The sequence below is a fragment of the Lytechinus variegatus genome, chromosome 2 (genome assembly GCF_018143015.1).
Source record: "Lytechinus variegatus isolate NC3 chromosome 2, Lvar_3.0, whole genome shotgun sequence".
Taxonomy (NCBI): Eukaryota; Metazoa; Echinodermata; class Echinoidea; order Temnopleuroida; family Toxopneustidae; genus Lytechinus; species Lytechinus variegatus.
Window position 1 is genome coordinate 26,962,726 of NC_054741.1, and position 20,252 is coordinate 26,982,977.

At 35.9% G+C, this 20,252-nt stretch overlaps 1 protein-coding gene across 1 annotated transcript; it reads right to left on the reverse strand.

Moving 5' to 3' along the window:
- Window positions 1-20,007, reverse strand: LOC121409715. Its single transcript, XM_041601623.1, has 7 exons — window positions 19,740-20,007; window positions 9,951-10,554; window positions 9,078-9,351; window positions 4,703-4,933; window positions 2,665-2,741; window positions 1,829-2,034; window positions 1-1,023 (listed from the first exon to the last, which is right to left on the reverse strand). Exons 1-7 carry the CDS (start codon window positions 20,005-20,007, stop codon window positions 674-676), a joined length of 2,010 nt encoding a protein of 669 aa, XP_041457557.1. The 3' UTR covers window positions 1-673.
- Window positions 20,008-20,252: the final 245 nt, after the last annotated feature.

The window sequence follows — 20,252 nt, forward strand, 5'->3', positions numbered from 1 at the left end:
CGCATTGGGTAAAATACTGTCCCAAATTGGTTGGACATATAATTACCCTCGTGGTGGTTGAAATTATACCCAATATCTTTTTACAGTGATGTGGGCCGCTTGGGGTATCCATTCTTTGGTAAGAACAAGTTGAGATGTCAGGCAAGGAAACTAGTCGACTTTATTCATGCTCAGTTTCCCGCGTTGCTACACTCTACAAAACTTTCAGAGCGTTGTTATAATAAGTTCATAATTGCAACAACAAACAATAGTAGATCGTACAGGAAATCATGAGCTTCAAAGAATATGCGGTCATCCATTTTATCAATTTTAAGACATCTATGACAGAAATATTATTCGCGATGGCGTAACAAGAATATACCATTTAGAGTTTCATGCCGTTTCCCAATCGATGAAAAATACGACATGATTGAACCCCAACCATGTCAACGATCAAACTAAATCTCATTCCAGAGTGATCTGTCTCAAGGTAATTTTAAGCAAGTGATATGCACGTCCCCCAGAACTCTTAAAACATTAATTTTTATTTACATTTTTTGAACAGTCTACAACTAATGCCTTTCAACCAGATAAGGTAAAAGAAAAAGCTTAAAGCTTCTATTGCCCTAAAACAAGCCCATGCTGCTGATGTTTTCGAACAGTTCACTTGTTTGTCAGCTCATAGCTACTGAAATCAGGTGACAGGATGGCGCCCGATGCGTCGGAACTGCATCCCATCTCTGGAGGCCGCTAACGGTGCTTCGGGAAAAGATTTGCTAAACATTTGAGGTAAATGAGGAACATTACTCTTCATAAGCAAAGATTGGTACCGATTCCAACGGTAGTCAGGTCCATCATTGATCAACGTTGGTCTAACTGAACTGTGATTACCGCCATCTCTGTCCTGACTCCCGCCGTGAAGAAGTCCCACAGGAATATTTGAACTTTCACCCGGAAACAGAAGATGTTCGCCGAAAGGGCCATAGTATAATGTGGAAGGCGGGAGTAGATGGTCACCAAAAGTAGATATGGTAGGTTGTCCGACTGCGTAATAACGAAAGAGATATAATTTGTTAGTTCATCCTTTTTTCTGCAAAATATACGTTCGATTAAAGTTCAAGCACGGGATGCTCGGATGATCTTATCCGCTATAACGAATGTACACGCGATTATCTCATGCCAAATTGTATTTTTATAAAGTTGCTAATCCATGTTACTCGAGGGATAAACTGAATTGTGTTAGCCATTGAAACTTTACACGTACATCCGTCTGCTTGTGTATCATTCCTTCTAATTAGTTTAGGTCCAGGTTAATCAGTGCGATTTATAATAGGCTATTATTCTTTTACTCGAGTCTTCTATATATACAATCGAATGACCGTTATCATAAAAATTCATTGATTTTTCTTGAATATCAGCTAACCAGCTAGCTGCGTTACATGAATAAATCTAAACCAAGGAAGTACAGTTATCTACACTAACTCGCATTTCTGCAGATTCGTTTTCTATTCTGACAAAAAGCATTGGTCCGTATTCTGAAGTCAGGTTCAACTTAGACCATGGTCTAACTCTGCGCTAAAATTATGGGAAGCCAAAAGTGTCAACATTATTATTAAGTTGTATGTTTCTTATGTTTGCTGCGCTCTTTCCTGATTCATCGATGGTGAAGAAAATTATCTTTTTATACTTCTTAGACATTAACATTAACATTATGAATGATGTGAGAGCCAAATGAGTTGAAATATGCTACTACTAGTGATTTTTGTAATAATTGGCTATCCATGCTTAAACCACAACTTGAAACCTGAGTTTAAGTTAAACCCGACTTCAAAATACGGTAGCTGCTTACTCCGAATCGGTGGTCTCTGCAGCGGAAAGGAGAGGGGAGAGTCTAGATGAATTGGCAGATTACACGAAGATTCATCTGCTAATGCTCCTAGTGAGAAAGTCTTCGGAACTCCATCCGCCAACATAGTGGTAAGGACGCCCTCTCTCGTTGGACTGGTTGGATTACGGGCGTAGGTATGACCTTTCATCAAGATATCAACCTTTTCCCTATCGTGGGCAAATATGACGTGATAACATTGAATGTGTATTATAAAAAACATCAATATCATGTTTTATTAATTTCTCTTTCCAAATATTATAGATTTATTGTACATCGTACCTGCCAGTGCAAGTTCGCAAAGCTGGAAAGGCAATTAATGGGTGTGCAACGGTAGACAACACGTTTAGACTGTATTGGAAGAATTCATAGTACGCTGCCAACATTTTTTTTTATTCGCCTATATGGCATTCCCATACAGCTACCTGTTTTGATACGCCCCCGCATAATGAATTTGAGGTAGAACCAATCATCTTTCATTATAGATGTAACCATACGATTTTTAATGACAAACTATTGCTAGCATGTAAATTTATCATCTTATCATATGCACCTCTTGTGGATTTTGGGCATGGCAGACACAGTGTGAATGTTTGTTTTTGTAATGATAAGATAATTAAAGATAAATGTGTTTAGGAGAGAATACGAAGAGACCAAACATGAAATACATCAATAATACTTTCTTTAACTTTATTGACAATATGTCACTGTCCATTTTGCATAACATGCAATCCAAATTTCGAAGAAAAATGTTCATATCCGACTTATCTACAACTCTAGGACTACAAAATTGAAATTACCTCTCAAATTCTGAAAGCCGAGAAGAATCTCGGAAGCCTTTTGCGAAGGGATTGCTGTCGATTTTTAATCTTGTTATCTGTGAAAAAATAGCAGAGACGAAATTGTCAAACTGCGTGCTTCAGGAATCTCAGATCTCACACGCTCAAGGGGACGCGTGTGAGGATTTTATTGACGAAGTCAATGTTGGCGTTCATTTGCCATAATAATCAATTATAATGATTGTGGGCATTAACGGAAATGCAAAATTATTTATTTATTTAATGAATTAATTAATTAATTTATTTATTTGTTTATTTATTTGTTATTTATTTATTTATTCCATTAATTAATTTGCTTATTTATTTGTTATTGATTCATTTATTCAGTCATTCATTCTTTCTTTCATTTATCATATTTCCCTGCAAGTTCATAATAAAATACAATGAAAATATCATGGTTGACACAAAAGTCAATTAAAAAAGAGATAGCCAGTTCATGAGGATCACCTACAAGAATTAAAAAAAAAATGTCTAGATGCTCTCGTCATTGGCTGGTGCATGAAATGAATGAGTGTCTTGATATTAATCTTGTTTGTACATTTTCATCGTAATATTATAAGAGTTAAACAGAAAGAATAAGATAATAAGTGTACAGTTATTTTATTGATAAATCTGTTCAAACTAAGATTTGGTTTATTCATCAAGTCACAAAAGACTCGTCATTTTCAGATGGTAAATTATGAACGATGGAAAATGATGGAAAAATGATGGAAAATAGTGCAGTTCAACACAATTATGACGTGGAACACATTTTGATTATAGTAAACAAATATATTTACGCGTTAGGCAAATTAAGTGTTTCATAAAGCTGTTCGTAAGTTAAGAGCGACTTTAAGAACGACTGATGATCCTTTCTTATGGTAAATGATATTCACCATTAATGTTCATTGGTGATTATTTAGCGCGTAAGAAAGGATCCCCAGTCGTTCTTAAAGTCGCTCTAAACAAACAGCTTTATGAAACGGTGTCCTGGAATCCGTAACACAAAGATTAGCGATCAATCGCTAAATGAACTGACCAATCACTATCAATGTTACACGCGCATTAGGTTTGAAATACTGACCAGGGACCAATCAGTGCGGTTCTTTCGTATTTGCAATCCATCGCAAACCTTTGTGTTACGGAGCCCTGGTCACTAGATCATTTATCAAGGATCATTGATATTTGCTTAGGATTCCACTTCGTTATCTCATGGAGATTTCTTGTTCGTTATGAAGATTTATTGCCTTCTTTTATTATGTTAGGTTTCGTACCCCTCAGTTGTAGCATTCTGTGCCATTGTCTCTGTTGGCAATTATTATGTTCTATTGCCTTCCCATAGATGCCATTAGCTTGAGGATCCAACAAAATACAAGCCTTTGCTTATTAGTGGGACTCTCCATTTTCATTTTTTTTTCCAGTGTTAGCATTTTAGGAATATACAATCAATAACAATAAAGAAGCATGTCTCTTATTGATTGTTTACTTTATAATAATGCTTTTTTTTTTGTTTATTTCAATTGTAGTTCTGCTAGAATCTTCATCACATATATGTTAAAATAATGTTAAAAATTTAATTTTGGTCGGATAATAAAGTATGTATACTTTATTATCCGACCAAAATTAAATTTTTTAACATTATTAGTCTACAAAAAGACCCCAAATGAAATTTTCATTCATTTTGTAAATTTTACGTAATCCGAAAAAAATGTTTTCATTACCCTTTCAAAAAGATGATAAACATTCCCCATATCTAACAATTCTATCTTCAGCATCTCTTTTTTTTACAAGGTCAACTGATATAGCAAATCGTAACTAAAATCATTACTCTAGTACTGTGTAATCAATCAATCAATCAATCAATCAATAATTAGATAACAACTGAATAATTACATAAATAAATGAATGAATAAATGATTGAATGAATAAATAAATAAATGAATAAATAAATAAGTAAGTGAATAAATAAATAAATTATATCTTCTTTGACAAGAATTCACTATTGCCCCTTTATACTCACCAGCTGGTTCTGATACGCTGTCACCGCTGTGAATGATGTCTCGGAGAAAACGAAAGTGCGGACGTGTTGCGGTCTTGATCGACAAGCGTTCATAACTTCATCCATGTCATTACCATCGACGTCGTGGCTCGTGTCGCTGCTCTCCCGGTGGTCATCATCGCTATCAACAGAAGCTACATTTTTCACGATGTGTATCCGAGGTTGGTAGCGATGCATCGAATTCAAGATGACCTGCAAAATAAATATATAACGCAGTGTTTGGTATAATATCAACCTCGCTAAGAAAAGGGGCATTGGTATCTGGAATTCTGTACACGTGATGTTAAATATTTTTATACAACGCGGTTTGCTATATGAACTTTGAATTAGCTGTTTAACAGTTTTAAACATCAAAGCTTCATTTATAGAATATTTCCATATAAATAGGAAAAACTTTGTTCTTTAACGTTTTAAACACTTGTTCAATCTGATGGTTATACAACTACCTTAAAATTCATATAGTAAAGCCCCCCCATCCCACGGAGGGGAGACATTTGAAGGACCTTTCAAAGACCAAAATGTGGCGAGGACTTACAGCAGTCTCCAAGATCACTGAAATTTGTCATCTCTGTGGAATGGCTCAAAAAGACGCCTCAAAGAACTCTGAAAGACTGATGGATATAGATCTTTCAATGGTCTTTCGGAGATCTTTTATGCAAGAAGTGATCTTTCAGAATTCTTTCCATGGACTTTTTAATCGAATGGTCTTTAAATGATCTTTGAATCATCTGTCAATGATCTATCATGAGTCTTACAGTGATCTCCGCAAACATCTTGAGAGACTGCCGAAAGATCATGGGAAGACTAATAAGAACTTCGAAAGTTCATTGAAAGACCACTGAAAGATTGCTGAAAGACCATCAAAAGACAATTCCATTTAAGACCGCTGAAAGACTGTTTTGAACCGTTTCAAAAAAGTTTTGGAACTCACGAGGACCACGAAGATCATTGATAGATCCATCAGGAATCATGAAAGACCTCAGAGATCTTTGAAAGTTCGTTGAAAGACCCTAGAAAGATCAAGCAAGTTTCATGGTCTTACAGCAGTCTTTCAGAGGTCTTGCTCTCTGTGGAATGGGGGTTTAAACATCGTTGTATAAATTATTTTAAGCAGTATTTTACTATGAAACATAAAGCTATGGTAAAACGTTAATGTAAGATGCGACATTGGCAATAGAAACAATATTTTATTGAATATTGTCTTTTGAAAAGGTTGTGCCCTTACTTTTCTTTATAATATCTAAATATATATATTATTATAAACTATTTCTTTAAGATCCATACATTAAGATCCATTAAGTCGTCGTTCCGGTGTATTAAGCATTACACAAAATATTTTTAAAAAATGACAAGAAAGGTTTTTTTTCTTGTCAGTGAGAATTTGATTGAACCATTCAATTTAAATGTATTTCATAATTACCAACATTATAAAATTGAAATTCGACGAGAAAAGTTGATAACTACATATTTTGCAACTGTTTTCTGGTTATAGGATCTGTATTGCTGTCTTTTTGACAGCTCGATGTAAATCCCAAATAAATTTCACCAGCTCGCAAATAAAATATATGGAAATAAACTTCAATTTTACAACTATTCTCTGTTCATATTCACCGCCTTCGACAGGCATGTATCAATGGTTGATGTTAGAGTAGAAATGATATGAGTAAAATAAAACAAAATCCTACGCGATATAAACTTAGAAATCAATGTAGACAGTGGCGTATTGAATTATAAAACTGATGAGCGCAGAGCGCGATAAGGCGAATGGGGAAAAGAAATAACCCTCAAAAAGAATCGCGAGCAATGTTGGTCTTTCCAATCAAATCTAATTTTGTGTAGACTTCGACATTATTTTCAACAAAACGATATCATATTTGAGCGCTTTTCTTTTATTTTCCGTTCTTTTTTACCCTTTGGTCTTTTTTAGGTAGAAGAACTTTTCGGGGATTAGCTCCCCGAGCGCCCCTCCCCCCTCTACACACAAGTGAATATGGCATGTATACAGGTAAGGAGTTGGTAGATCGACGAAGTTCAGTAGGTCCATCATGTTTCCCCGTATCATCTCTCGACTGTTAAAAAGTGAAATAATTTATTGCTCAATGAGTGCTGAAATTTGTACGACCTTTGCACTGCCATTCAAAACCAAAATGCTTTCTATGTAAACACGATCCCGACGACGCGATCGTATTTTATCTTCAAATGAATGTTCGTCTTGCAGAGCAACCTCCTGCATGGCTGCGGAAGTATGGAGCATGATTGTATGGGAACAATCGCATCGCCTCAATTAGCATTATGAAATCAAATACTTCTTGAGTATGATGTTCACGGGATTTGACTAGTTATTTATTTGTATATAAACATCTCGGAACACTCTTCTATTTTCTCCATTTATCTAGGTGTAAAATACCAATCTATGTACCGTATGATATTATATTCAAGCTATCGTTGGTTTGATCTTTAATGTTCACAACTTCCGCATATTTCGAATTTTGCTCTGTGCGTATGTTGTAATGTTTACACTATTAAAAAATGTTGGGCAACATACTATCCACACAATAATTGGTTAAAAACTTTATCCAATTCTGGGTAGCTTTAAATCAATAATGTGTGTGTTGGGTAAAAACTACACAGTATTGGTTGAAAACTACTCAGAGCTAGACAAATTTTTCTAACCAATTGTTGTGTGGACAGTATTTTTCCCAACATTTAAAAAGTGTAGGCCCTGGTTTTTTCTCTTGTTTTGCAATCGCCCATTCTCTATTTTCCCTTTGGCAAAATTCATTTCATTTCATTTATTTCCACAAAATTAAAATATATACAAAGCAATATACAAATACATTTTAAAATAGTGGTGGACCAAATGAAAGCTCATCAGGCTTGTTTGGATGGCCCAAAATAACATTCATAAGCGCACATAGTACGTAATTCATAATACATAAAACATAATACATACATAATCATAAAAATACATCCATGTTGCATAAGACAGGACAGGAAAGAAGGAGGAAAGAAACAGAGAGGCTATGATTATTTGTCAAGAGAAAGGGGTTACTCAGTGTAAAGTAAGTGTCGTTTGTAATTAAAGTTGAAAAGTTTACATGTCTTTGCTGTGTGGAGTTTAACAGAGAGATTCTTCCACAGTATAGGGCCCTGATAAAAAATGGTTGATTTGGCTAGCTCAGTTCGACACAGAGGAGGATGAAATTTGCATCTATTTCGTGTATTATGGGAATGAATGGATCGATTCAATATAAAATCATTTAAAAGTGACGGTGGTATACTACCATGATAACAGTTATTCATGAAAGAACCAGTTTGTAAAGAAATAATACTATGGATTGAAAGAATATACATTTTGGAAAATAGAGGGGAAGAAGGATGTAAATGATGAGAATGAGTTATAACTCTTAGTGCCCTTTTCTGTAGACGAAATATACGATTAAGATTATATTTTGATGAGAAGCCCCACACTGTGGAACAATAACTTAAATGAGAAGATATTAAAGAATGATACAATAATTTGAGAATATTTCTGGGCAAAAATGATAATTTTCTAAGAATTCCGATATTTCTAGATATGGTACCACATAGATGACTTATGTGATTATTCCAAAACAACTTATCATCAATAATAACACCTAAGAACTTAGTACTTGACACTCTATTAATAATACGATGATTATAATAAATATTTGGGATGTTATTACTAATTTTACGTATACCAAATATTACATAGTTAGTTGTATCTACATTTAAATCAGCTTATTGGCACACATCCATTGATGTAATTTTATTAATTGGGTGTTCATGGTATTGATAAGTTGAGTTGGATCAGGATTGGAAAGAAAAATACTGGTGTCGTCTGCAAATAATATGTAATTTAATAAGGTTGAACATTTTGGCAAGTCGTTTATGTAAATCAAAAACAGAAGGGGACCAAGTATGGAGCCCTGGGGCACTCCACATCTTACTGTATTGCTCAATGGCGAATGATCAGATTTTATTGTTAAATGGGATGGGGTGAAAAACTTATAAAAGGTCTTAGCTGGAAGAAATGACATGAAATTGTGTAAAAAAAAAAAATAATAATGATAAGTATAAGAAAAATGATTATGCTTATATTAATGATACAATACTAGTAGTAGTACTTCTACTACATGTACTATATACTACTAATACTACTAATACTACTACTAACTACTACTACTACTCCTGCTGCTGCTGCTGCTGCTACTGCTACTACTACTACTACTACAGCTGCTGCTGCTACTTATACGTGGAATTTCTCCCCTCCCCCTCTCCTCCTTCCTACAAATTCAACATGCTCCATACTTACATGTCCATTTTTATCCAATTCATTGTTGGTCAACTTGACCTTCTCGAATGATAAGAACTGTTTAAGCAGCTGTTCTCCGGTGAAGGGCGAGTCGGGGTGGCGGGAAAGTCTCGGGGGCAATGACGGGTCGGCCTTGCCTGCTACTAGCCAGGATGACCGGTGGTAAGCATATCGGTACCGCTTGTTATCTAATGGTACGACGTCAATGTACACGGAGTAAGATGACATGGGATGCAAACCAACAAATGAGACCCGAAGAGTTGGAAACATGCGTCTGACAAAAATGGTTGAAAAAACAGTATAGTCATGTAAATGAAACATGTTCAAGATAATAATAATATTTTCAATTTCCTCCATTTTCTGCTTGATGAACTATTGCATTTGAAAGTAAGTTTCATTCTTCCAAGTTGTTTTTTATGTCAATTGGACCGTTTAAAATCAGTGTATATGGCAGGTCTGGGAACGATTTTTTTTTACTGGGGGTGCAGGGTGCTGATGGAGATTCGGAAAAAAATAAGAGGTTTTCACTACAAAATGGTGTTCAAATTGGTCCAGAGAAATTTGAAAAGCAAATTAAAAAAAGGGGGTCACTTAAAAAATGGAGATCATTTTGGTTACATTTTTCAATTTTCACACATCTTCCAGAATACCTGTATAGATAATAATACATGTTGCACCCCCAATAAAAAAATTTAGGGTGCTGAATCACCCCCAGTGCTCCTGCTTCCCAGGGCAATGGTATAAGGGAAAGTTATCGTGTATAAACAACTGTATCTCCTAACTAGTTGCAAAATGCCGAAAATAAGATAACAATCATTCTCAATTGGCGACATTATTATAAGTTGGGAGACATGGATGGAAGAGCTGTTTTACCTGCCAGATTTAGTTATAATCATTTCGGTGCCAAGTTCATGAAAACGATCCCAGAGATCTTTTGTCTCAAGCTTGCAACCGATCCCCGCCATCTCCTCCCAACACGCTGCACCATCGTGACAACTCCTACAAACTTGGTTTGCTCTCCTCTGAGGGGAACCTGCTTCCGGTCGTAAGATCCCCAAACGCTCAAATGTCGTCGTCGACGATGTCGCTACTGGTTCGCGTAGAAGAGAGACCAGGCTGTGATGATGGTAATGATGCGGATGATGAAATTGACGTTGAGGTTGCCGATGATTGCGTTGGATGATGTGACGTTGCTGTTTCATCTGCTCATGTGCTGGACGTTGGGCGTGGTCGCTGACTGCCACATGATCGTGAACCTCGTCGTGTAGAATCCTATCAGGCCCTGGATGAACACGTGATTGGCTTCCGATGACGATCTCACTCTGACTGGATTCTAATCCAGCTGGTGCCGTGTGTGGTGTATCGTGCGATTGCGATCGAATTCTTCGACTATGAGGAAGAGCGACACGCCGGCGTTTTGGTGCAGTGCAGTCGCCTGGTGCTTGGAGTCTTGGGGATCTAGATTCTTCTAGGTTCCCTGCCAAGAGAATGAATAACAAATTAAACAAGGGCACCAACTCAAGGCGTAGGAGAAAACTATCCCTTGATTTGTCATTTGATGATGAAAATGTCAAGAGGAATAAAAAAAAGACGAAAAATATAGAAAAAATGGCTTGATCATGAAACCATAATAACAAACTCGTTTGTTTGTCGTATCCATAACCAAGGCACTCCGGGGCTGCCCCTGCTCATTACAGAGATTGTTTTCAGTTTTGAAATAAAAGATGCGGTGAAAAAAATTGTTCCGGTGACTTTTCAAAAGCGAATTTCTACGACAGGTAATAATTAAGCAATTAAGCTTTGTATGGACACATATCATTGGGAGTGTGCTGAAGGAGGCACTTATTTTTACAAATATATATTTTTACGTCACGCGTAGCATAGCCATTCATTACTGCTCACAAATTGTGCACTTATACAAAGTGACCGATCATTGACGATAGAAAAAGAACATAAACTTTAGTTCCCTTTTTCTTCCTCCAAGACTCGGAAAGAAATGTAAACTCATTTTATTAAACCCGAAACACGCGTCATGGTCATGATGGTAAATATCATTTATGCCATTAAATCCATGACCAAATGACGCATGAATTATATAGTTTCTACGTATGTATGGTTCCGTCCCATATATTGGAATTAATCACTTAGGGCACAGAAATGCGTTAAGTGTGAACCTGTATGAGAAATAGTCCTTGAACTTTCCAAAATAAGCATTTGCGAAACCATAACGCCCTTATAAAATTAGGCCTATGCGAATTTGCATCACTAAATATATCTCATTAAAAAATAATACTTGCCCTTTTTTATACCTTTTAATAGCAAAACAATTAAGAGATACACTGATTTAATGTATGTGTAATGATACTTGAGAAAAATTAAATTGGCCGTACCAGTAATCGGGTAATTAAAGTCAAACCAGTATGAAAAAAGGGAAATATCAATCAGGGAAAACCAACGAGATATCCTAAGGATACCCATTGTCATGATTGTTGTATCTCATGCCTCAAACCAAGAATAAGCGAGAAATGAGGAGTCACTCCTTTGATCATGCCTTTCCCCTAGCATTTCAATTCTCACTAAATATAGGGTTTCACTAAAACCGAATCTTCGCGCAAAAAAATCGTATACCGATTCTGCCCGAATATGGCCTGATTCGGATGTTTTCGATATATTCGACTGTTCCCGAATCCCTCCCGAATTTTCTCGCATTCGTGGAGGAAGAACAGAATACTTCCCAAGCCACCCGAATACGTGTATTCGAATAAATTCGCAGCTGATTCGGTTTCGGTGTAACCCTAGGGCTGGCCAGAATACACTATGTGCCACTGCGCTTTATACAGCGGTGTTGTTTGAAGATAGTTGTTTTTCACAAGTTTAGACTCTACCGACAATGAAATCATTTCCACGCTTTTCAATTTTCCTTCAGGTTAACGAAGTGACAATGTGTCATACTCATATAATATTTTGGCCTGTTTTGGAAATAGCAAATAACTCTATGATTCACAAATTACTTTTATTATAATGGAAAGAAGTGTTTGACACCAATAATGAAGGCACACTGTACTTGTTTGCCGACTGAAATTAGTCCCGTGTTGAGATTTATCAAGCAAATAAATGAAATCACAATTCCCTCTCCGCATATCAATATCAAAGAAAATACACTTAAGCATAAAAAAACCATTAAACGTCCACAATATCCGCATTAAGTACAATCATTACTTAAATCGAAGGTGATTGGATGAAGGATTGAAACATCTGATACTTTATTTCCATTCATACTCCTTTTTTCGGGGCTTTTCCCCCGATGATCCTTTTGAGAGGTGTGTTTCCGACTTTTTGTTGCTTTTCTTTACATGGTAAGTTTAGAGAGTCAACGTTGCTCATTTGATACATGTTAAACAGCATTGTACTAAATGTATTGACTTTGAGGTGAGCAGGCAGCCAGGCTTGAGTCAATTTTTTAAAGAATCGGGAGCGAAGATTGCTTTAGGGGGGCTGGGTATAGTAAAATGAACTCTGAGGAGAAACCATGCATGCATAGACGGAGCGTGAAAACGCGATTCGTAACCAGTGTATGATTATCACAATGAATGATGAGATTACGTTGACTTTTTGTAATATTATGTAGGATTTGTTCTAAATGGTACAGATGTAAAAGAACACACCCCCCCCCCCAAAAAAAAAAAAAAAAAACAATGGCCTGGCGATACACGCATGTGCAGTGAAAATGATATAAAAATTCACAATATAAAAAAGAAATTGAGTCCTGTAAACGGCAAAGTACATGGTAAGATGTGAATTTCAACCTTTCTTTAAAAAGAAAAACAACATTTAATTGTGAGGATATACATGAAGAAAAGTCTATTAGGCCTAAGGGTATTCTGAAATCGAAGATTCTTGTTTAGGGCCCAATTCGAGAGTTTATTTTGAGAGAAAATTTTCTTTTCCCTACCTAATTTTTTTCAGTAAGAAATCAAATTGTAATATTGCGATGCAACAATCTCCAAACAACTTAAACATTGCAGAAAACGAGAGAATTAACAAGTAGGCCTACTTTATATATATATATATCTATTTGAAGGATGTTTTCGGAAAACTCCAGGAATTTTTAGTGCTCAATATAGGCCATTTAATTTGAATAAGTGGACGTACTGATATCTTATTTTTTTGTAATTCATGTTGTATTGATCCTTTTCATCCAGAGTAAACATAACAAAACATCCATGACGTAACGGATCACAATGATATTCAAATGACGTTGGCATATGAACTAACATGTCTAACATACGAAATAGAATAACATAAGAAGACATATGTTTGTTTCAAACCAAACACAAAACCGATATCTTATCATCATCATAACCAAATAATCTTAATTAATCTTTTATTTATTTTTTTTTTATTATTAATGGACTAATACCATGAATACGGAAGGGGATGGGTTTGGCATGCTCATTCGGGATACATTTCCTTTGTATTTTATGATTGCCGGAAATGAGAAAGTATGAAACTATACAATACGACCATAAACAGGAATGAAAAAAAAAGAATCCCTTTGAACAAAGTCAATAACGAAGAGAGGAAGTCAATATGCTCAGTAAAAAAAGTAGGAAATAATATCATAATTTGTAGCGAAGGTCACGCGTGCTTGGAAGAAAAGATACACCGCTCCCATCGAGGTGCTTTCTCGCCTATTATCTCCCCCAGTCTGGCCAAACATGTTTTCGTGAAAATGCGCAATCGGAGAATCTATTATTTCACAGTTACGGATGATGTGGAATGTGATGGATGTGTAATGGACATGTAGATTTGAATCTACCATGGTGATTAGTTTTAGCCCCCCCCCCCCCGCAAAAAAATCAATTCTCTCGGTTTTGCATGGTTAGCGTAGGAAGTGACAACAGCACTAATTGCACAATAAATATTGGTCATCTGGAGGGAGTGACAGAAGTACTTTTAAAATATCACGTACTTCAAAATATCGAAATCCGCGTAGGCGCGTGCAATCTTTGCTTCTTATTGTTAAAAAATTGTAAGAAGAACAATATTAGTCGCAAGTAGCTGTGTGAAATGCGACAAGTTCATTAAGTTCCAAAGTTTTTCCTGCAGTTTAATTTCTCGTGAGGGGAAATTGGTTTTGTTCTCCTCCGAGCAGGTGCAAGAAACTGGTTGCAGCGATTCAAGACGATCGAACTATCAGGCATGTTGTGAGGCGCAACCTTTAACATGTTTAATTTGATATTGCAAGCTTTGCCACTTGGTTTGCTGAGCGGCCCACTCATGAAATCACAAAGAAAATGAACAATATTATATCCATTAAAAATTCAATTCCAAAATACGTCTGTGAAGGTTTTATGTTGTATTTGCACATTTTCTTGTTTGTTTTCTAAATGAGTGTTGTTTCATTTGTAAACAGTATATATTTGAGTAAAAAAAGAGAAAAAAATACATTCCACAAATCTAGGACTGTAAAATGATTAATATTTAAGATCACTGGCATAGAAAGGGGGCACAGGGGCCATGCCCACCCCCTTCTCCTACCCTTTTAATTGACGAGCATAAAAAAAATAAAGATACCGGAGAGTGTTTAGAAAGCTAAGTATCAGTGGTGTAAGAAAACAAACACTTAAGTTCTTGCTTCCCGCTCACATTACCCTTTCACTTAAATGCATACGTTCAGAATCAGAATACTTTCACTGAATTTGCTGGAAAAGAGCTATTTTTAGATCTGTCGCAGCGCTCCCTCGTTTCCAGTAAATGCTGTTAAAGACTTCTATTCAGTGCCGATTCTTTTCTCGTATCCCTAACCTCATAAATTAAGCGCACTCAATCCTAATTTAATTCACAATTGTGATTTCAAGTGGCGTAATACGCCAAATAATTTTGAGGGGGCATATATGACGGATGGAGCAAAAGTTCAAAGCCGATACGAGCGAACAAGACTTTCGCAAATACAAAAATATATATTTGATAGAATATATATTAGAAAATAATTCAATATTTCACTTTTTCATTTTCTAATTTTTTGTTGATAGTGAAACTTTGGGAGCCACTCCCCCCCCCCTCCGCCCCTTATATCTGTACGCCAGTGATGCTTAAAAAGTCTCCTTACTGCAAGATTGATTGTTTCGCTTACTCTGCTTTCTTGGGGGTGGGGAGTTCTTTGACGAAGATTTTTATCAATACGTTTTATTGGAGAGAAGAGCAATTGTTAAGATCGGTTCGCCGCGTTCCCTCGTTCTCGGGAGATGCAGTGAAAGACTTCTATTATGTGCCGATCCTTTCTAAGGGGGGGGGGACTTCTTTAATGAGGATTCTCCCATTTCAAGCATGAATACGGCCTTACCTTCATTATGAAAAATAAATATTAAGGACGGTATTACCAAATTAAATCAGCAAACAGTTCATTCTATTCTTGCGGGCAGTTTCTACTTTGAAGTTGCGGTGACTTTGAACTCTACGCTTGAGCGTTTTTTTTTCCTGTCCAATCTAACTTTTCACCATGTCTTTGAAAATGATCTGCCTCTTTGATGAATGTAATTACGACGTATTTCAACAACAACATGAGACCTGGTGTAAAGAAGTCGGAAGTAAGAAACGTGACTCAATCTAAAACGAATATTCAAGTGAAGTTTGAGTAGCAATGAGTATACCCTTTTTCAACGGGCGGTAAAGGCAGACAGAGTAACTCGATAACCCTCGTTGTAACAATTAGCTCGATCTCCCGGTTCCACTTTTCGGGAAAGTAAACAGGGCAGAAAAGCAATATCAAACCGGGTTGCAAGCACATGCAGCATTTTGGTTGCAAAGAGGATGGAAATTTTTAAAATTCTGAGCATAGTTCTGGGTGAAATGAATGCATGAAATGAAAGTCATGGCGCCGGTATCAAACGTGTTTGAATAACATTCAGGAGGTACATGCATGAATACAGCCGACGACTCCTCAACGGACCAAAACAACAGAGGAGTGTATTTTAATAGACCGGCCGGGGTCCAACCGGACATGATTAAATAAGAGAATCATCAATTTTTAGAAAAGTCATCACAGACTAACAAAGTTATGAATTTTCAAAGGTTGTCTTTTGTGACGACCCACGCGAGCGGCAGACCCATGCCATGTAAGCCACTTTCGGATCTTATGTATTTTCATTTATGTTTCATTTTGACCCCAACGAAACTATAATAATAACGTATATATATGAAATCGATGTGTCTGATTGTGTTATTAAATCACAAGTGAAATATATTCAAATAAAAAAAAAAATTTTATGAACACTGCGTTTACGCTTTCTTTATTAGACCACACTTGCACCGTATTGCCCTTGAAACCTTCGTATTCAGAAAACTGAAATACTGCTTGGAATTATGTTGCTTTTGTAGATGCCAGAATCATGGTGAAATTTACTAAAAAGCATATCTTATATATAAGATGAGTTACTCTATTTTATTTTAAAAATGAATAGGGATCGGGTACAATGCCCTTGATAATACAATATCTATCATTTGTGAAAAAATTGTTAAATGAATGTTGAATTTGTCATTTATTTCATTTAAAAAGCTCGCTTGCTTCACTCACCCATATTTATCCAATACTATTGGTCTATCATTTAAGAATATTAAAGTAATCATTATCGGTGTTACCATGGTTACGAGCTGGTGTTACAAACCTGTGTTACGAGCCTTAATCCAATTTACTTGCACGTTTCATTCGCTCATATTAAACATATTCAGTAGATTAAACAAAACAAACAACAAAGAAAGAACTGAATAAAGGTCAAATATTGAAAATGTAGAATACTTACGTAGATTATAAATGCAATATATTGATCACTTCTTAATCATTTTTATTTAATCTTAATCCATGTTAACTCATCCGTGTCATTAATATGTTGATAAGTATATCAATGAGCAAGGAAAAGTATTTCAATGTCAACTATTATTATTTTCCGGAGTCCCGTTTTGTTAGACAGTCCGTTGTCCCTGGTTTTCATTATAAATGCGTCAGATATCTAAGATCTACTATAATTTTGTGCATCTTTCGTACATTCAAATTTTCTGTTTAGTATATTACAAACAAACAGTACAGGCTCTTAAATAATTTGATTTTTTTTGTTCGATTGCACGTAACATCCTGAATATGGGTTTGTTTTTTATTGTTCATCCCTTTGCACACACCACATAATCTGTTTTAATTTGAAAAAAATGTCTACCTCTCTCCTGGCGCAAAATAGGGGGTGGGGTGTGGGGGCTTCAGAATTTTTTTTCAATACAATGAAAATGGCCTATTGTGGTTAGCCTTATGAAAACTGACCCAACAGCTTCCCCCCCCCCTCCTTATAAAGAATATGATATTGTGCGAAGGAGCTTAGCAACCGAGCGAAAAAAAAATCGCATTTAAAAGAATGCTTGAGAATTTGTAATCTTTTACATGAACCAGGGCCTGATGGAAGTTATAAATGTAGATTAGGGCATTTAAAGAGGGGGATGGGCGGGTCTGGTTATCAAATGCATTTGTGTTGTTACACTCTCTTGGCGTTTTTTTTTTTAGAGCGACATTCTCAAAATTTTGAGACTTTGCACGTGAAAGAGCATAAGATAACATGACAGGAGATGCGGTGCTAATGTCAATGACACCCCTTATATATCATTTCGAGGGAATGTGGTGACCGGGGAGAAAATTTTGACGTGAAAACCTAGCATTTGGAACACTTTACGAACTTCTAAGTAAATGTACATCTGCGACATCGTTAAATTATACACTTCCCTGGTTAAATTACTGAATGGGATATTCAACATGCTATAGGCTGCAAAAGAATACGACCCAATGATCACTACTCTACCATGCCTGTGTAACAAGAAAGTCTACACAATAGAGTTAACAATTTAAACAAAGCGGTTTATTATGTGAATCGCCCAGTAGTTGTTTAAACATTTTAAACAAGAGTTTAAAATCTTAAACAATAAAGTTTAAATTCAAATATTTAATTATCAATAATTTAAGCATGGTTTTTTGAATTAAGACTTTAAACATTTGTTTAAACTTTTTAAATAATTAGCCTAAGTCTGGGAGTATTTAGCGACACAGCCATTTTCTTTAAAAGATATCCTAAATAATGATAAAAATTCGGAGCGCTTTTGACAAAACACGGACAGGTTAAGAGTCAAAACTTCAATTTTATGACATTAGTATTGTTATATTCGTAAAGGGTGAAGTATGTGGAGAGGTTAATTTGAAAAAAAAAGTTTGAAGGCAGTCTACTATATTGTAGGAGATCATTAACTTTCTATATCTGCACTTTAAGAGAACACTGATATATTCTGCATTTATATGTTATTTTGCGATGGAGCGTTTAGCGACCGAGCGAGAAAACTTTCGAATTTGAATAGTAAAAACCTTGATTTTAGAGCACTATTGACGGCACGAATGGAATACTGCGTTAATCAAAACATATCTATTTTTCTCTTTTTGGTCGATTTTTTTGAGGGGGCTTGAGCGATTTGTGGGGTTTCAGTTCCCAAAGCCCCCCCCCCCACCCCCAGAACCGCGCCTGCCCGCCCTATCTTTCTTGACCATGTCTATATACGACGGATTACAATACTCACTTTATTTCGACATGTTAAAACTAGATCTAAATCAAGTATAAAAAGGAGCAATGCGTTTTTTCAGCATCATTGAAACTTTACAGCCCCATAGTCATGATAGTCAATATTTGATGATATCAAACAATTTAATGATAATAAATTATAATAGCAATAATAAGCATTATGGTATGGTATTTTGGAGACATCATTTTTTTTTCGATGTATGCAAATACCACTTAAGGCAGTTATCAAATACAATACACCAATATACAGTAGTTGGATTGATTTACAATCTCACCTATTACTTATCACTTATCACAATTACACTATCCCTACATGCTAGTTCCCTGCGGTGCTCACCATGTCATCTGGTGTCAACTCAACAAGAATTATGTCTAGCTTGTCTATTGAGGAAAACATGTAAAATATGAACAGCAAAATCCCTTATTCACTACTAAAAGGGGTTGTCTTTTTGCGATCATGAAATTTCACCTAAGTTGGATGAAAGTATTAAATTTTGGTTCTCAACTAAAGGAAAAATATCTCGAAAAGTTACCTCGAAATTTTTGGTAGTGTAGCCTAATTGATTGTATTTCTTAGTCAATTTAGTTCCCGTATTGAATAAATAATGATTGTGTTCATGATGTTACTTCAGATATTGGACTTTGGACCAAGAACCATAGGACTATTTTTCTTATAAGATGAAGATCAAGACAGTGTGGTAAAAAGGTATTAAATCCAAAACGGGTGGGGCGAGACCTGCTGGTCAATATGGCCAATGCGTGGTGCGAATCGGTGTTGCAATAATGCTAGTGATCATAAGTTCATTAACTCTCTGTTACAACTAATATCATAATTACCCGACATTTTATCCACTTCAACTCCAAGTTACTTCAGAAAAACACTGCGATTAACATTAGTATATGAAATAACAACACTTTTGACTTTGAAAGAGGAAAGAAAGATGGTCAAATAATCAGTAACAATGAAATATCATATCAAAGATGGACCAAACATTTTCCCAAGAAGCATTCCCATATTGCATTATGTTGAAAATGAATTATTCTATAGGGTACCCACCTCCGTACACACCAACGTCAGTTTCATAGAGCGAGTCGTGCTCCGAATCATCCCCTTCCCTCTCCTCCGCACTCGGGGAAGATACGGGATCTGTTGCGATGAGGGATGCGATTGAGAAAGCTGATGCTCGTGCCGACAGTCCGTTCAATCTTCCATCTTTCTTATCCACCCCATCGCCGTCTCTATCCGTCGAAGTTTTCAAGTTTTCCGAAGTCTCGCTTTTTCTGATAAAAGACTTGAATTTGTCTATTTCCGCCTTGCCTGTCATTGTATTTTCTTAAATCTATTGCCCAAGTTGGAGAACAGATATGACTGATGTCGATATAAGAAAATAAGTCTATCAATCCTTATCGTCAATAATGTTGATTTATATCGCCTTTTTAAGAAGAGTTTTGAAAAATTAAAATCTTTAGTTCGTCAGCTGGCGGGGGATTTGATAAGTGTCAGTCCCTTGTAATAAGTTTTGGCAAAAAATAAATTGTATCGGATGATATTATTCTCAAAGCAAAACTA

Coding starts and splice junctions, on each gene's coding strand:
- LOC121409715 (XM_041601623.1), bottom strand. CDS start 20,007: ATGACAGGCAAGGCGGAAATAGACAAATTCAAGTCTTTTATCAGAAAA. Junction 10,555..19,739: donor TGACGTTGGTGTGTACGGAG/GTGGGTACCCTA, acceptor TTCTCTTGGCAG/GGAACCTAGAAGAATCTAGA. Junction 2,742..4,702: donor CAGCGTATCAGAACCAGCTG/GTGAGTATAAAG, acceptor ATTTTTTCACAG/ATAACAAGATTAAAAATCGA.